The sequence below is a fragment of the Wyeomyia smithii genome, chromosome 3 (genome assembly GCF_029784165.1).
Source record: "Wyeomyia smithii strain HCP4-BCI-WySm-NY-G18 chromosome 3, ASM2978416v1, whole genome shotgun sequence".
Taxonomy (NCBI): domain Eukaryota; kingdom Metazoa; phylum Arthropoda; class Insecta; order Diptera; family Culicidae; genus Wyeomyia; species Wyeomyia smithii.
The window spans coordinates 218,098,133-218,113,189 of NC_073696.1; the positions used below are offsets into that span (position 1 = coordinate 218,098,133).

Genomic DNA, 15,057 nt, shown 5'->3' on the forward strand with positions numbered 1-15,057 from the left:
TCCATCACTACTGCCACGTCGCGAATCGCTGAGAAAATCGACTTGACCATCATATTCAACCGCTGTCGCTGCGTCATTGCCTGCAGCTCCGAGACCAATGGACAGGACTGCCGCTTCCTGACATGTGACAAACATGGTCTCTAGATACTTTTTCACTGTTTTACCGCATGCATCAACCTCCCGGCCAAGTGCATGCAGCGATTTAGCCACTTTTCCCTCGGTCTTCCTCTTCAGCATCCTTTGAAGCTTCTTGTCGCTCAGGGTCGTTGGCCGTCCGAAACCGGGCTTTCTCTCGATGCTCTAATTGTTGTCCAATAGTGTCAAGATGTTGTAGATGCCGGAACGGCCATACCCGGCATCCACAAAGTTCCGCACGATGTCCGTTTTTGACGCGGCGGGGTACCATTCTTTGAACGGAGTAGCTTCACTTTTTTCGCCGTCACAGTTAGAGTTTGAATGATAGAGCTGTCAATTTTTTTTTTGCTTACTCATGGGTTACTATGATTGGTGATGCGTGAGTAGTTTCGTCAGTGCGACTAAAAGTAAACCCATGAAAAATCGGCATTTTTTGTTTATTTTTTACCACAATTACCACAAATGACCAATTCTCGCTGAAACCATCCCACTGGTGACATGAGGTCTTTCCAAAAGGATATTTTTATGTCTAAATGATTGAAAGTAGCGAAAAAATGAGAAAACCACTTTGGTTAGTTCATATTGATGGACCCCTCGGGCACAAATCGGTTAAACGGTTTTTACAAAAATTGATTTTTGAGCAATTCTTGACCTTTTGATCGATTTATTTCTCTTGAATGTGTCATTGAACCCCCTGCAACCAACACATCGTTTTCAAGAGGAATAATAGAGCTTTCATTTGAAGTAGAAAAAAATTGTCCGCCATCTTGGATTTCATCAGAAAAACGTGTTTTTGAGTAAGTTCTCAACCACCGATTTTAAATTTGACATCACATTAGATAGCTGAGAAAAAATGCTTTAAGATATACTCAAAATATTAGGTGAGCATTGAGGTTATCTTGTCATTCTGGTCACTTTTCAAAATCGAGCTTCAAACAGTTCAACGCATGACGCGCGTCCAATATCAAATCAACGCAATATACTGAGCCTGTGGTGTCCGTATGATGTGGACAGTCAGTATTCCTAGTTCACAGGTAGTAAGTGCACCCACGCACCGTAGTTTTTGAATGGCCTTTAGTCAATTGGCTGAATTTCGTTAGGTAGCAAATGTACCCTTTCCGTCGATAAGAATTTGCTAGGGATCAAAAAAGTGATGATTCTACTCTTACTTTATTTATGCTGACATACGCAAATCTTCTCCAGATTACTCGGGATATACTTGATTCATACTACACCTTGGTATACCATACCTAAGTTTGTTGATAGTAGTTTAATGCATGAAAACAACAGTATAGAACAGTAGCAAAAACAAAATCTAACATTAATTTGTTTAATTACTAAACACGCGAAAACTGTCCTCTGTACAAGGGATCAAACTTTGTTCTAGCAAAAAAATTGTAGAGAAGCTTAATCACAAATTACTCAAGGAGGAGCGAGGGTGTGAAACAGATACGATTTTTTGCTTTACGTAATTTGTGAACAGACACAAAGTCACACAGGCATTGGGCCATCCACATTCCACGTGGACAACCTTGGGGAGGGGGTTTGTGTGATTCACGGTCCATACAAAATTTTGAGAATTTATATGAGAAGTTGGGAGGGAGGGGGGGGGGGGGGTTTACAAAATCCTTGAAAATCTGTCCACGTGGAACATGGATGGCCCCTAATATACACTATACACAGACACACACCACAGGCTCAACATGATTTGATATTGGCCGCACGTCATGCCTTGTACTGTTTGAAGGTCGATTTTGAAAAGCGACCAGAATGACAAGGTAAACTCAATGCTCAATGCAATGTTTTCTCATTTTTTCGCTACTTTCAATCATTTAGACATAAAAATATCCTTTTTGAAAGACCTCATGTCACCAGTGGGACGGTTTCAGCGAGAATTGCTCAATTATAACATTTGGGGAAATAAAAATTTAAGAAAAACAACTTTATACACCAACCGGAATCAAATTCGAGATTCAAATTTACCTAACAAATATTTTTTGTTGTTATTTCAATCAACAATAACTATTTGAGGTGCATTTTGACAAGATTATGAACATATAACGCAATTTACTTCTTTCTGGACAAAACATATAATAAAAGGAAGAATAATATAATGAACCGATTCTTGTTAGTGTTACCAAGCGTTTGTCAAAGCTGAAGTTAAATTCAATAATCAAGCGGATGTAGATGAATAAGCTCGTCTTTGAGCTTTCCTAATAAAAAGAACCTTATATAGGTAATTGCATAATCGATTCTCGTTTAGCAGTCTATTAACGTGACTAATCTCAATGTTTCAGAAAAATAATAACTCGGAGAATCGATTTTCGGAATTTTAAAGTAAGAAGATATCAAAACCTATATTTACCCACATACAGGCTGCTAATCCTATGTTATGAAAACTATACAATACGAGTTTTGTTCTAAACTGAACATACTTTTATGTTTTGCTCATATTTTCGATTTAAATTTTGTATCTGCATTATATTTTTTTGTATCTACAAAATATTCTTCAACTTTAGGATAAGTTGTAGTGAAAAATCAATCGAATGTGACACTTCAATAATCATGATTTTAATATAAGGCTTGTTCGCGTTAAAAGCTGGACACCCCTAAAACATTTACCTCTTGACACATTTCATCAACTAATGAAATATTTCACAGTGTGATGCACGGTTGCTTGCTCTTTCTGAATTCATGAGTTTTGCTTACCTCTAGTCGAAAATGGCGTCGAAAGAAGAACAAATGCGGAAACTAATAAAGTTTTCAGGCATTAACGTTTGCGGTAAAAAAAATGGAAAAAAAACTGCTAATTTTTCGTGGGTTTACCTTTAATCGCACTGATGAAATTACTCACGCATCATCAATCATAGTAACCCATGAGTTAGCAAAAAGAAAATGACAGCTCCATCAGTCAAACTCTAACTGTGATGGCGAAAAAAGTGAAGCTACTCCGTTCAGAAGTGTGCGCGTTCAAAGAACAGTTCCCCGCCGCGTCAAAAACGGACATCGTGCGGCACTTTGTGGACGCCGGGTATGCCCGTCACGGCATCTACAACATCTTGACACTATTGGACAACGATCAGATCATCGAAAGAAAGCCCGATTTCGGACGGCCAACGACCCTGAGCGACAAGAAGCTTCAAAGGATGCTGAAGAGGAAGACCGAGGGAAAAGTGGCTAAATCGCTGCATGCAGTTGGCCGGGAGGTTGGTGCATCCGGTAAAACAGTGAAAAAGTATCTGGAGAACATGGACATACATGTCAGGAAGTGGCAGCCCCGTCCACTGGTCTAGAAGCTGCAGGCAATGACGCAGCGACAGCGGTTGAATAAGATGGTCAAGTCGATTTTCTCGGCGAATCGCGACGTGGCAGTGGTGATGGACGACGAGACCCATCTCACCATGGATGGCAACGATTAGCAGGGTACTTCGTATTTTACCTCCCCCACGAAGGAAGTGAGCACCGAGGTAAAGTTTATTTCACAGACCAAGTTCCCCAAGAAGGTGCGGCTGTGGCTGACAATCACCGAGAAGGGGATGTCAAAGTTGCTCTTCTTTCGTTCCGGGCTGGCCGTGAACGGAGAAATTTATAGTACAAAGTGCCTGCTAGCAGTTGCGTCGTTCATCAAGAAATACCAAAAGGCCGAAGACGCGGTGTTTTGGCCGGATTTGGTGTCGGCCCACTACTCGAAGCGATCGTTGGAGGAGATGGAGCTGCTGGATATCGATGTGGTACCCAAGTTGGCGGACCCGCCCAACGTCCCCAAGTTGCGTTCCATCGAGGATTTCTGGCCAAGCCTGAAGCGTAAGATCTATTCCAACAATTTTTCTATATAATTCGAACCACTATGCACTGGTACTCGGAAGGAGTCAGTGAATAGGCGGATGGAGGCCCGGTCGGTAAACCTAAAGCGCCTCCTACCTACACTGAAGTCCTTAGCCAGTTCAAGGTTGGACTGATGCCTAAGGACCATCCGATGTCTCGACTACCATGATGGAACTAGTAGAAGAGTCCATCCTGGCTATAGTCGTTGATAAGAAAAAGGAACAATTCAAGCCCAAATTCACCAACTGCAGGTTTAGGTCCGGGTTTATGGTAATAGAGTGCCAGAACCAGGAAACTGCAGACTGGCTGAAAGGAATTGTTCCGAGTATCAAGCCATGGGAACAGCTGATCTGATGGTTGTTGATAGTGAATCTATCCCGAGACCAGAAATTTTAGCTGTCTTCTTTCCCAAAAGTGAGAAAAACGACAATGAAACCATATTGGCTCTGGTTGAAGGCCATAACGACATTGCCACTGATTCTTGGAGGGTGTTAAAGCGCAAGCCCATCAAGAATCATGTGCAGCTTATCCTGTCAGTAGACGAAGCGTCAGCGAAAAAAATCGCTGATTGGAACTACAAACTGAATTATAAATTCGGAATTATATACCCGCGGAAAATCAGGGCTGGTCGAAATTTCAAAAGCGCCAGGCCTGAATCCACAAATAATGCTGTAATCGCCGAAAAATTTTCTGCCTTCACTACCGAGTGATAGCAAAAACCGGTGTAAACAGCCTGTTCAAGGGAGCACACCTGAGGGAGAGCAAAACAAGCACTCAATGGTACCCTTGAATAATCACCGTACGCAGGGGGAGCGAAAGAAGCCCCCGGGAGCAAAGCTGTACCGAGATGGACGACAAGAACATTAAGTTCATCCAGGTGAACCTGCATCATGCAAAAGGGGCAAGCGAAATCCTCTATCGCAGGTTCACCAAAGAAAACATCAACGTGGCTATTGTCCAAGACAAAAATAAAGTCTTAGGACTTTCAACAAATAAAGGTAAGCTCCTTTATGATGATTCTGCGCATGCACCAAGAGCAGCGCTTTTGGTAAGTAGTAATACCAACTATACGCCAATTACAGAATTCATCGGACGGGATATAGTTGCTGTGCAAGTGGAACTGCCAACGACACGGGTAAAAGCAGAAATAATGGTGGCCTTCGCCTACTTCCCAGGGGAACTAGAAGAAGCCCCTCCCAGGGTGGTACAGGAGTTTATAGCACACTGCAAGAGGCAAAATAAGCAGTTCATCGTTGGGTGTGATGCAAACGCCCATCACACAATATGGGGAAGCACAGATATAAACAAAAGAGGTGAGTGCCTTTTTAAATATATACTAACAAATAATATTGATATATGCAATCGAGGTAATAATCCAACTTTTGTAAATGCAATTAGACAAGAAATGCTCGACCTAACCTTATCGAGCGCTAAACTATCGGAAAAAATCGTCAACTGGCATGTATCTGATGAGATTTCTCCATCGGATCACAAGCAAATTTTGTTTGACTATAACGCAGGGGACTTAGTAACGGAAATTTATAGAAACCCTAGAAAAACCAACTGGGAGCTTTTTCATTCAAAAATAGTTCGTGATGAATCTACCTTTGAAGGGCAAATCCAGACAATAAAAAAACTGGAGGACTCATCACAAAAATTTACGAATTAAATCATAGTCCTTTATAACCAAAGCTGTCCAACCAAGACGCGAGTATCCAACAAAGACGCGCCTTGGTAGAACAAAAATCTAGAAAAACTGAGGAAGTTAACTAGAAGGTTGTTCAACAGAGCCAAGTTAACCTCAAATTGGGATGCTTATAGAGAGTCCCTTACGCAATACAATAAAGAAATTAGGAAATCACGCAAGAGGGGATGGAGATTAATGTGTGAACAAATTGAAAGCACCCCTTCAGCTGCAAGAGTACACAAAGCCCTGGCCAAAGATCACACGAATGGCTTGGGCAGAATAAAGAAGGACGACGGTACTTTTACTACCGATTCTCTTGAAACACTCAATGTTATGATGGAGAAACATTTCCCAGGATCACGATCCATTCTAGAAGAAGAAACGCAGGACTCAAATGCGCCATGTGCTGGTTCGACTATCGCTAGGACAAATGCGCATTACATAGCCTGCGATATCTTCACAGAATCGAAAGTGGAATGGGCAATCGACTCATTCGAGCCCTATAAGTCCCCGGGATTGGATGGATTATTACCAATAATGCTTCAACGGTGTGGAAGGGTAATAATTCCATTCATAACCGAGATATTTAGGGCAAGCCTGACAGATAATTACATACCCACCAACTGGAGAAAAACGAGAGTTATCTTCATACCAAAGGCTGGGAAGCGCGACAAAACACTTCCAAAAGCCTTCAGACCAATTAGTATAACCTCCATTATGTTAAAAATTATGGAAAAACTAATTAACTATCACGTTAAATCAACGTACCTAAAAACCTCTCCGCTGAGTAGGTATCAGTTTGCATATCGAAGCAACATGTCAACAGTGGATGCAATACATATGCTAACGACAAAAATAGCGAAATCTATAGATACAAAAGAAATCGCACTCGCTGAGTTCTTAGACATAGAGGGAGCTTTTGATAATGTATCTCATCACTCAATGTTGAACGCAATGGGACACCATGGGTTTGATATATATACCTCAAAATGGATTGAAACCATGCTGAAAAGTCGTGAGATAACTGCAGTATTGGGTAATACTACCCTTACAAGGAACACAACTAAGGGATGCCCGCAAGGTGGAGTTCTATCGCCTTTGCTGTGGTCATTGGTTGTAGACCAGCTACTTAGAAACCTAACTGAGCTAGGTTTCGAAGTTGTCGGATTCGCCGATGATGTTGTGATTCTTGAGAGGGGAAAATTCGACAGTACAGTATCGGAGAGAATGCAGTTAGCTCTAAACTATACTTTAGAATGGTGCAGACAAGAGGGGCTGACCATTAACCCCTCTAAAACAACCATTATTCCCTTCACCCGGAGAAGAAGGTACAACTTGGAGAGCCTGAAGCTGGGCGAGACTACACTGCAGCTTTCCACTGAGACTAAACATCTTGGAGTAGTTTTAGATCAGATACTCAGCTGGAATGCACATATTGAATATGTCATCGGTAAAGCTACGAGAGGGCACTCGTAGCATAGCTATTAGCAGGCATGCAGCAAAGCTATTGGCAGAACATGGGGCCTAAGGCCAAGTATGATCTATTGGTTGTACCAGGCAATAATAAGACCAAGAATAACGTATGCCTCGCTAGTGTGGTGGCCTAAAACAAAAGAAAGGTCAACGCAGAACAAGCTTGGCAAGTTGCAAAGGCTAATTTGTAATGCAATTACAGGAGTAATGAAAAGTGCTCCGTCGAAAGCCTTAGATGCAATTCTGCATCTATTACCACTCCACCAGGTAGTACAACTAGAGGCGGAAAAAAGTGCATTGAGACTAACACGCCTAAAAAAAGTACCTGATGGAGATCAGACAGGCCAGCTGGCAATCCTCAAACATTTTCAGCTAAGCAAACATATACCAGGTATCGAAGATTGGATGAATACAGAAGCAAACTTCGAAATACCTTTCAAAATCATAGAGACCGAACGGGAAGTTTGGGAACAAGGTGGCCCGAATATCCGACAAGGCTCTGTCGTCTTTTACACAGATGGCTCAAAAATGAATGATTCAACCGGAGCAGGTATAAATGGTCCTGGGATAAGTATCTCGATACCAATGGGCCGTTGGCCTACAGTGTTCCAGGCCGAAATATTTGCAATTTATGAATGTGCACAAGTCTGTTTGGCTAGAAAATACAGGCATGCTAACATATGCATTTTTTTCTGATAGCCAAGCAGCACTAAAAGCACTAAAAGCCTTCACATGTACCTCTAAGCTAGTATGGGAGTGCATCCTTTCACTGAAACAACTGGCAGAAAGGAACCAAGTATGGTTATACTGGGTTCCTGGTTACTGCGGAGTGGAAGGCAATGAAAAAGCCAATACGTTAGCTAGACAGGGGTCATGTACCGATTTCATGGGTCCAGAACCGTTCTGTGGGGTGTCATCAAGCGCCTTGAAAGCAGAATTGAAAACCTGGGAACATAGGACAATACAAGAGAACTGGATATGCTCAGTAGGGCTACGCCAGTCTAAACGCTTTATAAAACCAAGCGTCAAGAAAAGCCAGCAATTGCTTAGTTTAAATAAAAAGGGACTAAGGACAATTACCGGACTGTTCACAGGATACTGTCCAAGTAAGCATCACCTGAAACAAATTGGTCAGTCAGATGACGAAATTTGTCGTCTCTGCGGGTTCGAATGTGAAACCGCAGAACATTTGCTCTGCCACTGCAGTGCACTAATACAGCGCAGAATAAGAGCCTTTGGAAAAGGAACTTTGGAACCTTTTGAGGTCTGGTCTGCGAATCCTAATGAGGTAATACATTTCATACGAAATTCAGTGCCTAATTGGGAGAAAAGGTGCGATAGGACAACGACGATCACTTCCATCAATAGTGATATGTCTGCCACGCATTCCCATTATCATGCATTGTTATCAAGGAAAAATATCCACTCTACTGATTCATGGTTAAAAGACATACTTTAGCTGAACTTGAGCTTGAACAACTGTACATTTCGCACTTACTTCACCAGACGGTTAAATCGGCATGTAAGCTTCCGCTTACATATAGATCGATAATGGCGCCGGCTACGTCCTTACGGTCGGTTAGGGAAGGTATTTTTTGTCAATGTGGTGAGTGGCCGATTAAACTTTTACCCTTCTCTGTAAGCTTAACTCTTCTGCTCTTCTTTACCGAGCCTTGTTAGTTACCAAGTATCGGAAAATATGTTTGCCTGGAGAGGGTTGTATACTTTTAATATAATTTGCTTTGCGTAACACTAAGTGCATACTTTACCCCACTTTTCTTTATTTGTAAACACTCGTGAATCATAAACAGCTTAAAAGTACTGCACAGAATCTACCTCATGCATAATCATTTAAGGAAACATCGAGTAACAATACAATGACAATCGGGTAACAAAAAATGCGTTTCAATTATAGAGCCCTATTACAGAAGGCGAAGTGAACGGCGAGTTAGTAGCTCGTCCGCGAAACTACTCGACTCAGCTGTCACCAGTTAAGTTTCACTAGCGTTCCCCAATATAACATTTTGCTCGTCTCGTCAGTGACTGGAGGCGAGGCGAGGAGCTCACCTCGTCTTCTGTAATAGGCCCTATTATCGAAAGCACAACCGCAAAAAACAGAAAATCGGAAAATAAAGAGCAATATTATTAAACTAAACAGTTTGAATCTGAAACTACTAAGACAAGCACGCAAATTGTTCATTTGCAACAATACCTTCCCCGGTAACTGGCCGATTCTGCTTTTTTGCGTGACCCGTTTAATTCCCAGAATCAGAACGGAAGCTGCAGCAGAATCGGCTGGCCCCGCTGAGACTCACCTGAGGAAAATGTTCATTGGCAACAGGGCACCCAATCTTGTTAGCGATTCCTTCACCTCGAAGGCCACATACTGCGGGGGCAGCTTCCTCAGCATATCGTTGGCAAGCTGGCAGACGATGGACTCGCGCGTTTCTCCGCCACCACCACCGCCTTCTTTCGGTTGCACGCTGAGAATTGTATCTAAAATACCCTTTGCGGTGTTGATCTGATACGTGATATCCGCATTCGGGTGAAGTCCGAACACTTCCGGCGTATCCGTTATCGGCAACTGGTTAATATAGTCGATATAGGTTTGAATGTTGCGCGAATTCGGTACACGATAACCGCGGTAGAACTCAAAACTTGGTGTTAACAAATGCTCGGAGAACCAAACCTGGGTAAACGTGGTCAACAGACGCTTATCGAAGTCGTCTGTTACTCTGCCGCCGTACATAACCTCACCGAGCATATAGCAGAGCGTTTGCCACGAAACTCCTTTCTTCGGATCCATCTCATCCAGATGATTCTGGATGAATTGCACACTAGCGGAGAAATCTGCCGCGTTAAACTCGTATGGTATGTTCCAACCTAAGGGCCCAAATTTGCGCCTTTCTTGGACCACGCAGTGCAAAAACGCGACGGTGTACAGTAGCGGTGGCCATTGAGTCGCGGAAGTGTAATCAAGATAATCTTGTGTGAAGGAAAGATAACTACGTTTCAAGCTAGCACGAATACCCTGCGGAGGTTCGTTGGTGAATTTTATCGCCATTTGTAGCAAACCTATCGGGAAATGTGGGTGCGTTTCAGTAGTAACCCATAGGCGGAACGAGTCAGCAACGTGTTCAGTTTCAATAAGAATATCGATAATTTCATTACAAAAGGTCAGCGAGAGATGCACGTTCTGCAGCAGTAGCCAACCTCCTATAGACATGCAATCCGTCATAAGCTTACGAGCATGATATTCTTGGCCTTGGCCCATAGAAACCGTCTTAAGAGGTATGCCTTTGGTTTTGGCAAGAGCCGCTATTTGTACTGTCGGATCCGAACCAATAGACAGTATGCAAACTAGAGGTGTTCTTGGTTCCGACTCAACCCAGGTTTGTTCCAAATCTAGTATATGCATTTCTCCATACTCCTTACCAAGTGAAACCTCAATGTAGCGTCTAGCTTGTGATATAGTTCTATCTGGGCTCCACGATCGAATCAGCAGCAGCTTTCTAAAAACATCCAGGTCATGCTCGTACTCACAAGGAATCACTTCTAATTCTGGCCTTTCTGTTTCATACCAGACTCTCCAGTCTCGCTCGTTATACTCGATTTTCTTCAATATCCCGTGGAAAGTTTTAAGTTTGCTGATTTCAACCAAGTTTAGCCAAGTTACATCGAGAATCCATCGAAAAGGTTTCGGTGTCACTCCATTCAAATCCAACGATGCACCACCCTTCACGAAGGCCATAAATTCATCATGACTAATGTGTCCCTTCTGGTAATCAATTTTTATTGCCAACATTAAAGTGAAAAGCTGCTTATGTCTCTCGTACAAACTGCGACTCGTGAAAGCCCAAACTTCGTAGGTTAAATAGCGTAAAATAATATTAATGCGTTCTTCTGTTATGTTACTCTTGGCTGACTTTGTGATGGAGTTATCAAAAATTATTAAGAATTGCTTTAGCGAGTTTTGATACATTACATTAACGTTAGACATTTCAACGATCAAAAAGTATAGAATCGAACCACGAGCTGCCACGGCACGAAACTCCTCTCTGGCGATCATAATTTTCTTCTCGGTAACCTCGGCGATCTTCAACTTCTGGTTTACATCCTCCGCGGTTGTCTTTGTCTCCTGGAGCACTTCAATCAAGGCCTCATCATCCACCAGAGAACCCTCTGTGGATGTCAAACGAAGTAGCAAATTAGCCTCAAGCTCCTTCATGCTGCGCTGATTTTTCATCACACTTTCGAACAACTGTACTCTCTCGGACTCCAGGTCAGCTTTCTCCATTAAAATCACCCGTCCGAGTAGCTGATCTTCCAGCCCTCGCATGGTCACTGTGAAGTCAATAATCGACGTTTTCGAGCTAATTTCCGGGCTGAATGGAGGATTCGGGAGCTTTGTGGTAATGTACAACATGAAACCGGGCATCACATCACATTCTTTATCTCCTACGAGCACTTTTTCCATCGAACCTGACTTGATGAAATTCTTTTCCAGCACGTTGTCGATAACCGGATCCAGTTCTATCCCAACATCCTCAATAAGTAGTGGACGTCCCAAGGACAAACTGTCCTCCAGATGTGTTCTGAAATATTTATGGTTCAGCGAAGTGATTTGAAGTTCATTTTGGTCCTCCTTGCATTTAATCCAAATCTTTCCCTGGCTCTGCGGGTCAATTAGCAACGGGTAGCTGCTTGATTTAGTTACAATCAATGCATTCTGTATTGATAGTTCATCATTCGGTAGTCCCTGTAGATTCCACTCTGAAATGGTAGCCGAATCTGTCAACATTCCGATGATACTGAGTCCTGTCGTATACGGGATGGTCCGAGTTCTCAATATATTCATCCATGTTTTGAAAAGATTTCCTCTAAATTCTTGATTATATGGGCCGCAATAGGACAGGAAACCGGTCGCCAGCAAAACGTCACCAACTAGCTTGCCGAGCTGGATTTTAAACTCCTTACTCTGTTGCGTCCAGCGTGCCTTTTCACCGCCAAGTCCATTGATAAGCGCAGTTGCCGCGGTCATTTTGCGCAAACAACTGTTCGCAGCATCAGTTAATCGTTGCTTCTCCGAAACGGCCGCATCATACTGATCTTTGACCTTCTGGAGGGCTGCTTCGCGCTCTGCCAGCTGATTCTCAGCAGCGGCCAGATCGTCCATGGCTATCTTCAAACGAGCTTCCTGCATCATCAAATTTGCCTTGAGAGGCAACACTTCCTTATTCACGCCATGGAAGAATGCCATAGCTTTTGTCCAAGATAACAATCCAGCGACATCGCCACACACCCTTCTTGCAGTGTCCATGTTATAATCCTCCATGCGGAAGTACGGCTGCAAGTGCTCGATCATTTCATCGTTGATCGTATCTTTTGGATAGTTTTGCAGCTGCAGCAGGAAGGTGGTGCTAGCCATCATTTTTAGTGACTCCTGCCACGAAGGCTTCGGAGAAGGCGCACTAGTGTCCGCAATTACAGGGTGTAACTTTCGTTGAAACATTATCAACACACAATCCATGATGCGCATAATCAAATGCGGGGGTCTGCCGAGCTTACGAACCGTTGCAATGTGGGCCGGCTTAATAGTGTTTAGTGCAGCTTCAGCTTCTTCTAGTGCCGGTTTAGCCGCTTCTAGTTTTTCCTCAGCCAAAGCTTTCTCGGCGGCAATATTCTGTACCAGCGCTTCAGCCTTCTCTTTTACCACCTGGACTTGGTTCTTGAATACCTCGGCTTGCATGGCACGCTCGGTTACTTCCACCAGTACCCGCTCAGCCTTAGCGGATGCTTCCACCAGGTCCTTTTCCATGTGAGCGAGATCTATTTTAAGAATCTCCACCGACTCCGATGCTTCGGCTAGCTTTTCCAGACCAGTGTCCATCTTCTCCGCTCCGTCGCACAACTCCTTGTGTTTCTGAGTATAAATGTTCTTATACCCGCCTATAAAATTCAGGTACGACTTGGGAGTTACATGCGTTGCTCGACGGAACCGCTGATAGTACTCTGTCGATGTCATCGATACAATGTCCTGTATAGTTCCGAGAGCATTCACTAACTCATCCTTCACCTCTGCTGTGCACTCGATGGAAAAGTCAGTTAGAAAGTGTCGGGCAACTGCAACCAACGCATCTTTCGGCCACGGTTGGAACCAGTCAACGGTGCAACCAGAAACCAGCGCCGGGAACCGCATAACTCTGCGTCGGAAAGTTTCGCCGACCGGAGAGAAGCAGAAGACCACATGAAGATGGTGACAGACTCGTTGGAGGAAGTACTCCATGACAGTTTCTTGTGTCACGTTCTTCTTTTGGTTCTCGCGCTTCATCGTTGGTGTCAGCTCTGAGACTATTTCCGTCTGTTCGTCTCTGTTGAACAAGTTCGATATCACCCCTGATGACAGTATGTTGTTCAGATACTCGAGGAAGCTTTCCTCTTTAACGTCCATGTCGGTGAATAGAAAAGTAGTTCCTTTGCCTTGTACACCACAAGATCGGTACAAGAGTTTCAAATCTTCAAGAAAGTTTGCTACGTTATAGGAGCGTGTTAAACTGATCTGGAAGGTCTTGTATCCGGCGATGAACGAAGCAAGTTTAGTAAGCGATTGCTTACCGGATCCACCAACGCCGACCAACATTACGTTTCCCCTCGGGTGACGAATGATCCTGGATATTTTTACCAGGTGAAGCATCGCGTCCGGGAAAAATACCAAATCCATTCCGGTGCCACGTATCATTTCATTGAACTGCAGTAGGAACATATTCAAGCGTTCCCGTAATATTTGGAAGTCCGATACTGGTTCGTATACCTTCGGTAGTTCCATATCCGTTTCTTCACCTTCCTCGCCAGTTGGTTCCGGGGCATCTCGCATGAAGTCAACAAATACCGGACTAGATCCTGCCATGTCCTTGTATTCCGGCCCAAGATCCCCCTCCAATACCTTCAGCATCTCGTTCAGGAACCACTCCGTGTCCGACATCGATACAAAACGATCCGCAAACACTCGGGTACATTCATTTTTCCACAGCAATATCAGGACTGCCTCGGAAGTGATCACCGTCGAAAGGGTTCCAATCATTCCTTGCCATATGCGGGAAAGATCTCTTAAGCTAAATACGTAGTGGAATTTAGCTGGAGTCGGTAGCAACTGCTCTCTAGTACGTTGCCATAAATTTCGCGTCAGAGGCACTAAGCGTTTTACCAGTTTTCGCACCTCTAGCGAAAATCCTCGTTTCACATTATAGTGACCTTCCCCAAGTGTTCTGAAGATCGTATCTATCGACGTATTATCAGGAATGTTGCAGTTGAACACACTGAACTGCCGCTTTAGTCGCGCTGGTATATCACTTCGGCCACCTCCGGGTAAACCCATTGCCCCCGCAAATTGGACGTCCACTATATTCGTAAACTCGCCCGGTTTCTCCAAACTGTAGAATCCTCTCATATCCATCGTCTGTCGTACGATCTCGTTCGTAATCTGATCGCCCCATTCGTTGATTTGCGGCATATTGACATCGTCGATAAAAACCAGAAGCTTCCGACCACCGCTAGGTCCAAACATGTTACCCAATCTCTTCTCAACGTAACTTTCGATGGTTTTCTGGAAATGATAGGGACTGGTAGCGGACGAAAAGTTGAACGATCGTCCCATGTGCGTTTCCGAGTTTAACTTTTTCATAAAGCTTTTCATCATAACGGTCTTTGCCGTTCCTTGTTCACCGATCAGCAAAACCGCTTTCTCCTGCTTCACTATCACATTGATCAGGTAATCAATCCGAACATTATCCACGATCGGAATTAGAATGCTTAGATAGTCCGGAGTTGAGTTCTCCGGATAGACGTAGGGCATCACTAGAGTTTTCCACAACTGCCAACTGCCAATTGGCGACACGAAGTAATCGAATATCGACGAATCTGGTTTCTCCTCTGAAGCA

General features: G+C 43.6%; 1 protein-coding gene across 1 annotated transcript in view; it reads right to left on the reverse strand.

The window, feature by feature from the left end:
• LOC129727184 (dynein axonemal heavy chain 5) overlaps positions 1-15,051 on the reverse strand; it is a 47,349-nt gene extending 32,298 nt beyond the window's left edge. The window contains exon 1 of the mRNA XM_055684741.1: positions 9,436-15,051. Within this exon, the coding sequence (XP_055540716.1) occupies positions 9,436-14,972 (5,537 nt within the window). The 5' untranslated portion in view covers positions 14,973-15,051. The remainder of the gene's footprint in view (positions 1-9,435) is intronic.
• Positions 15,052-15,057: the final 6 nt, after the last annotated feature.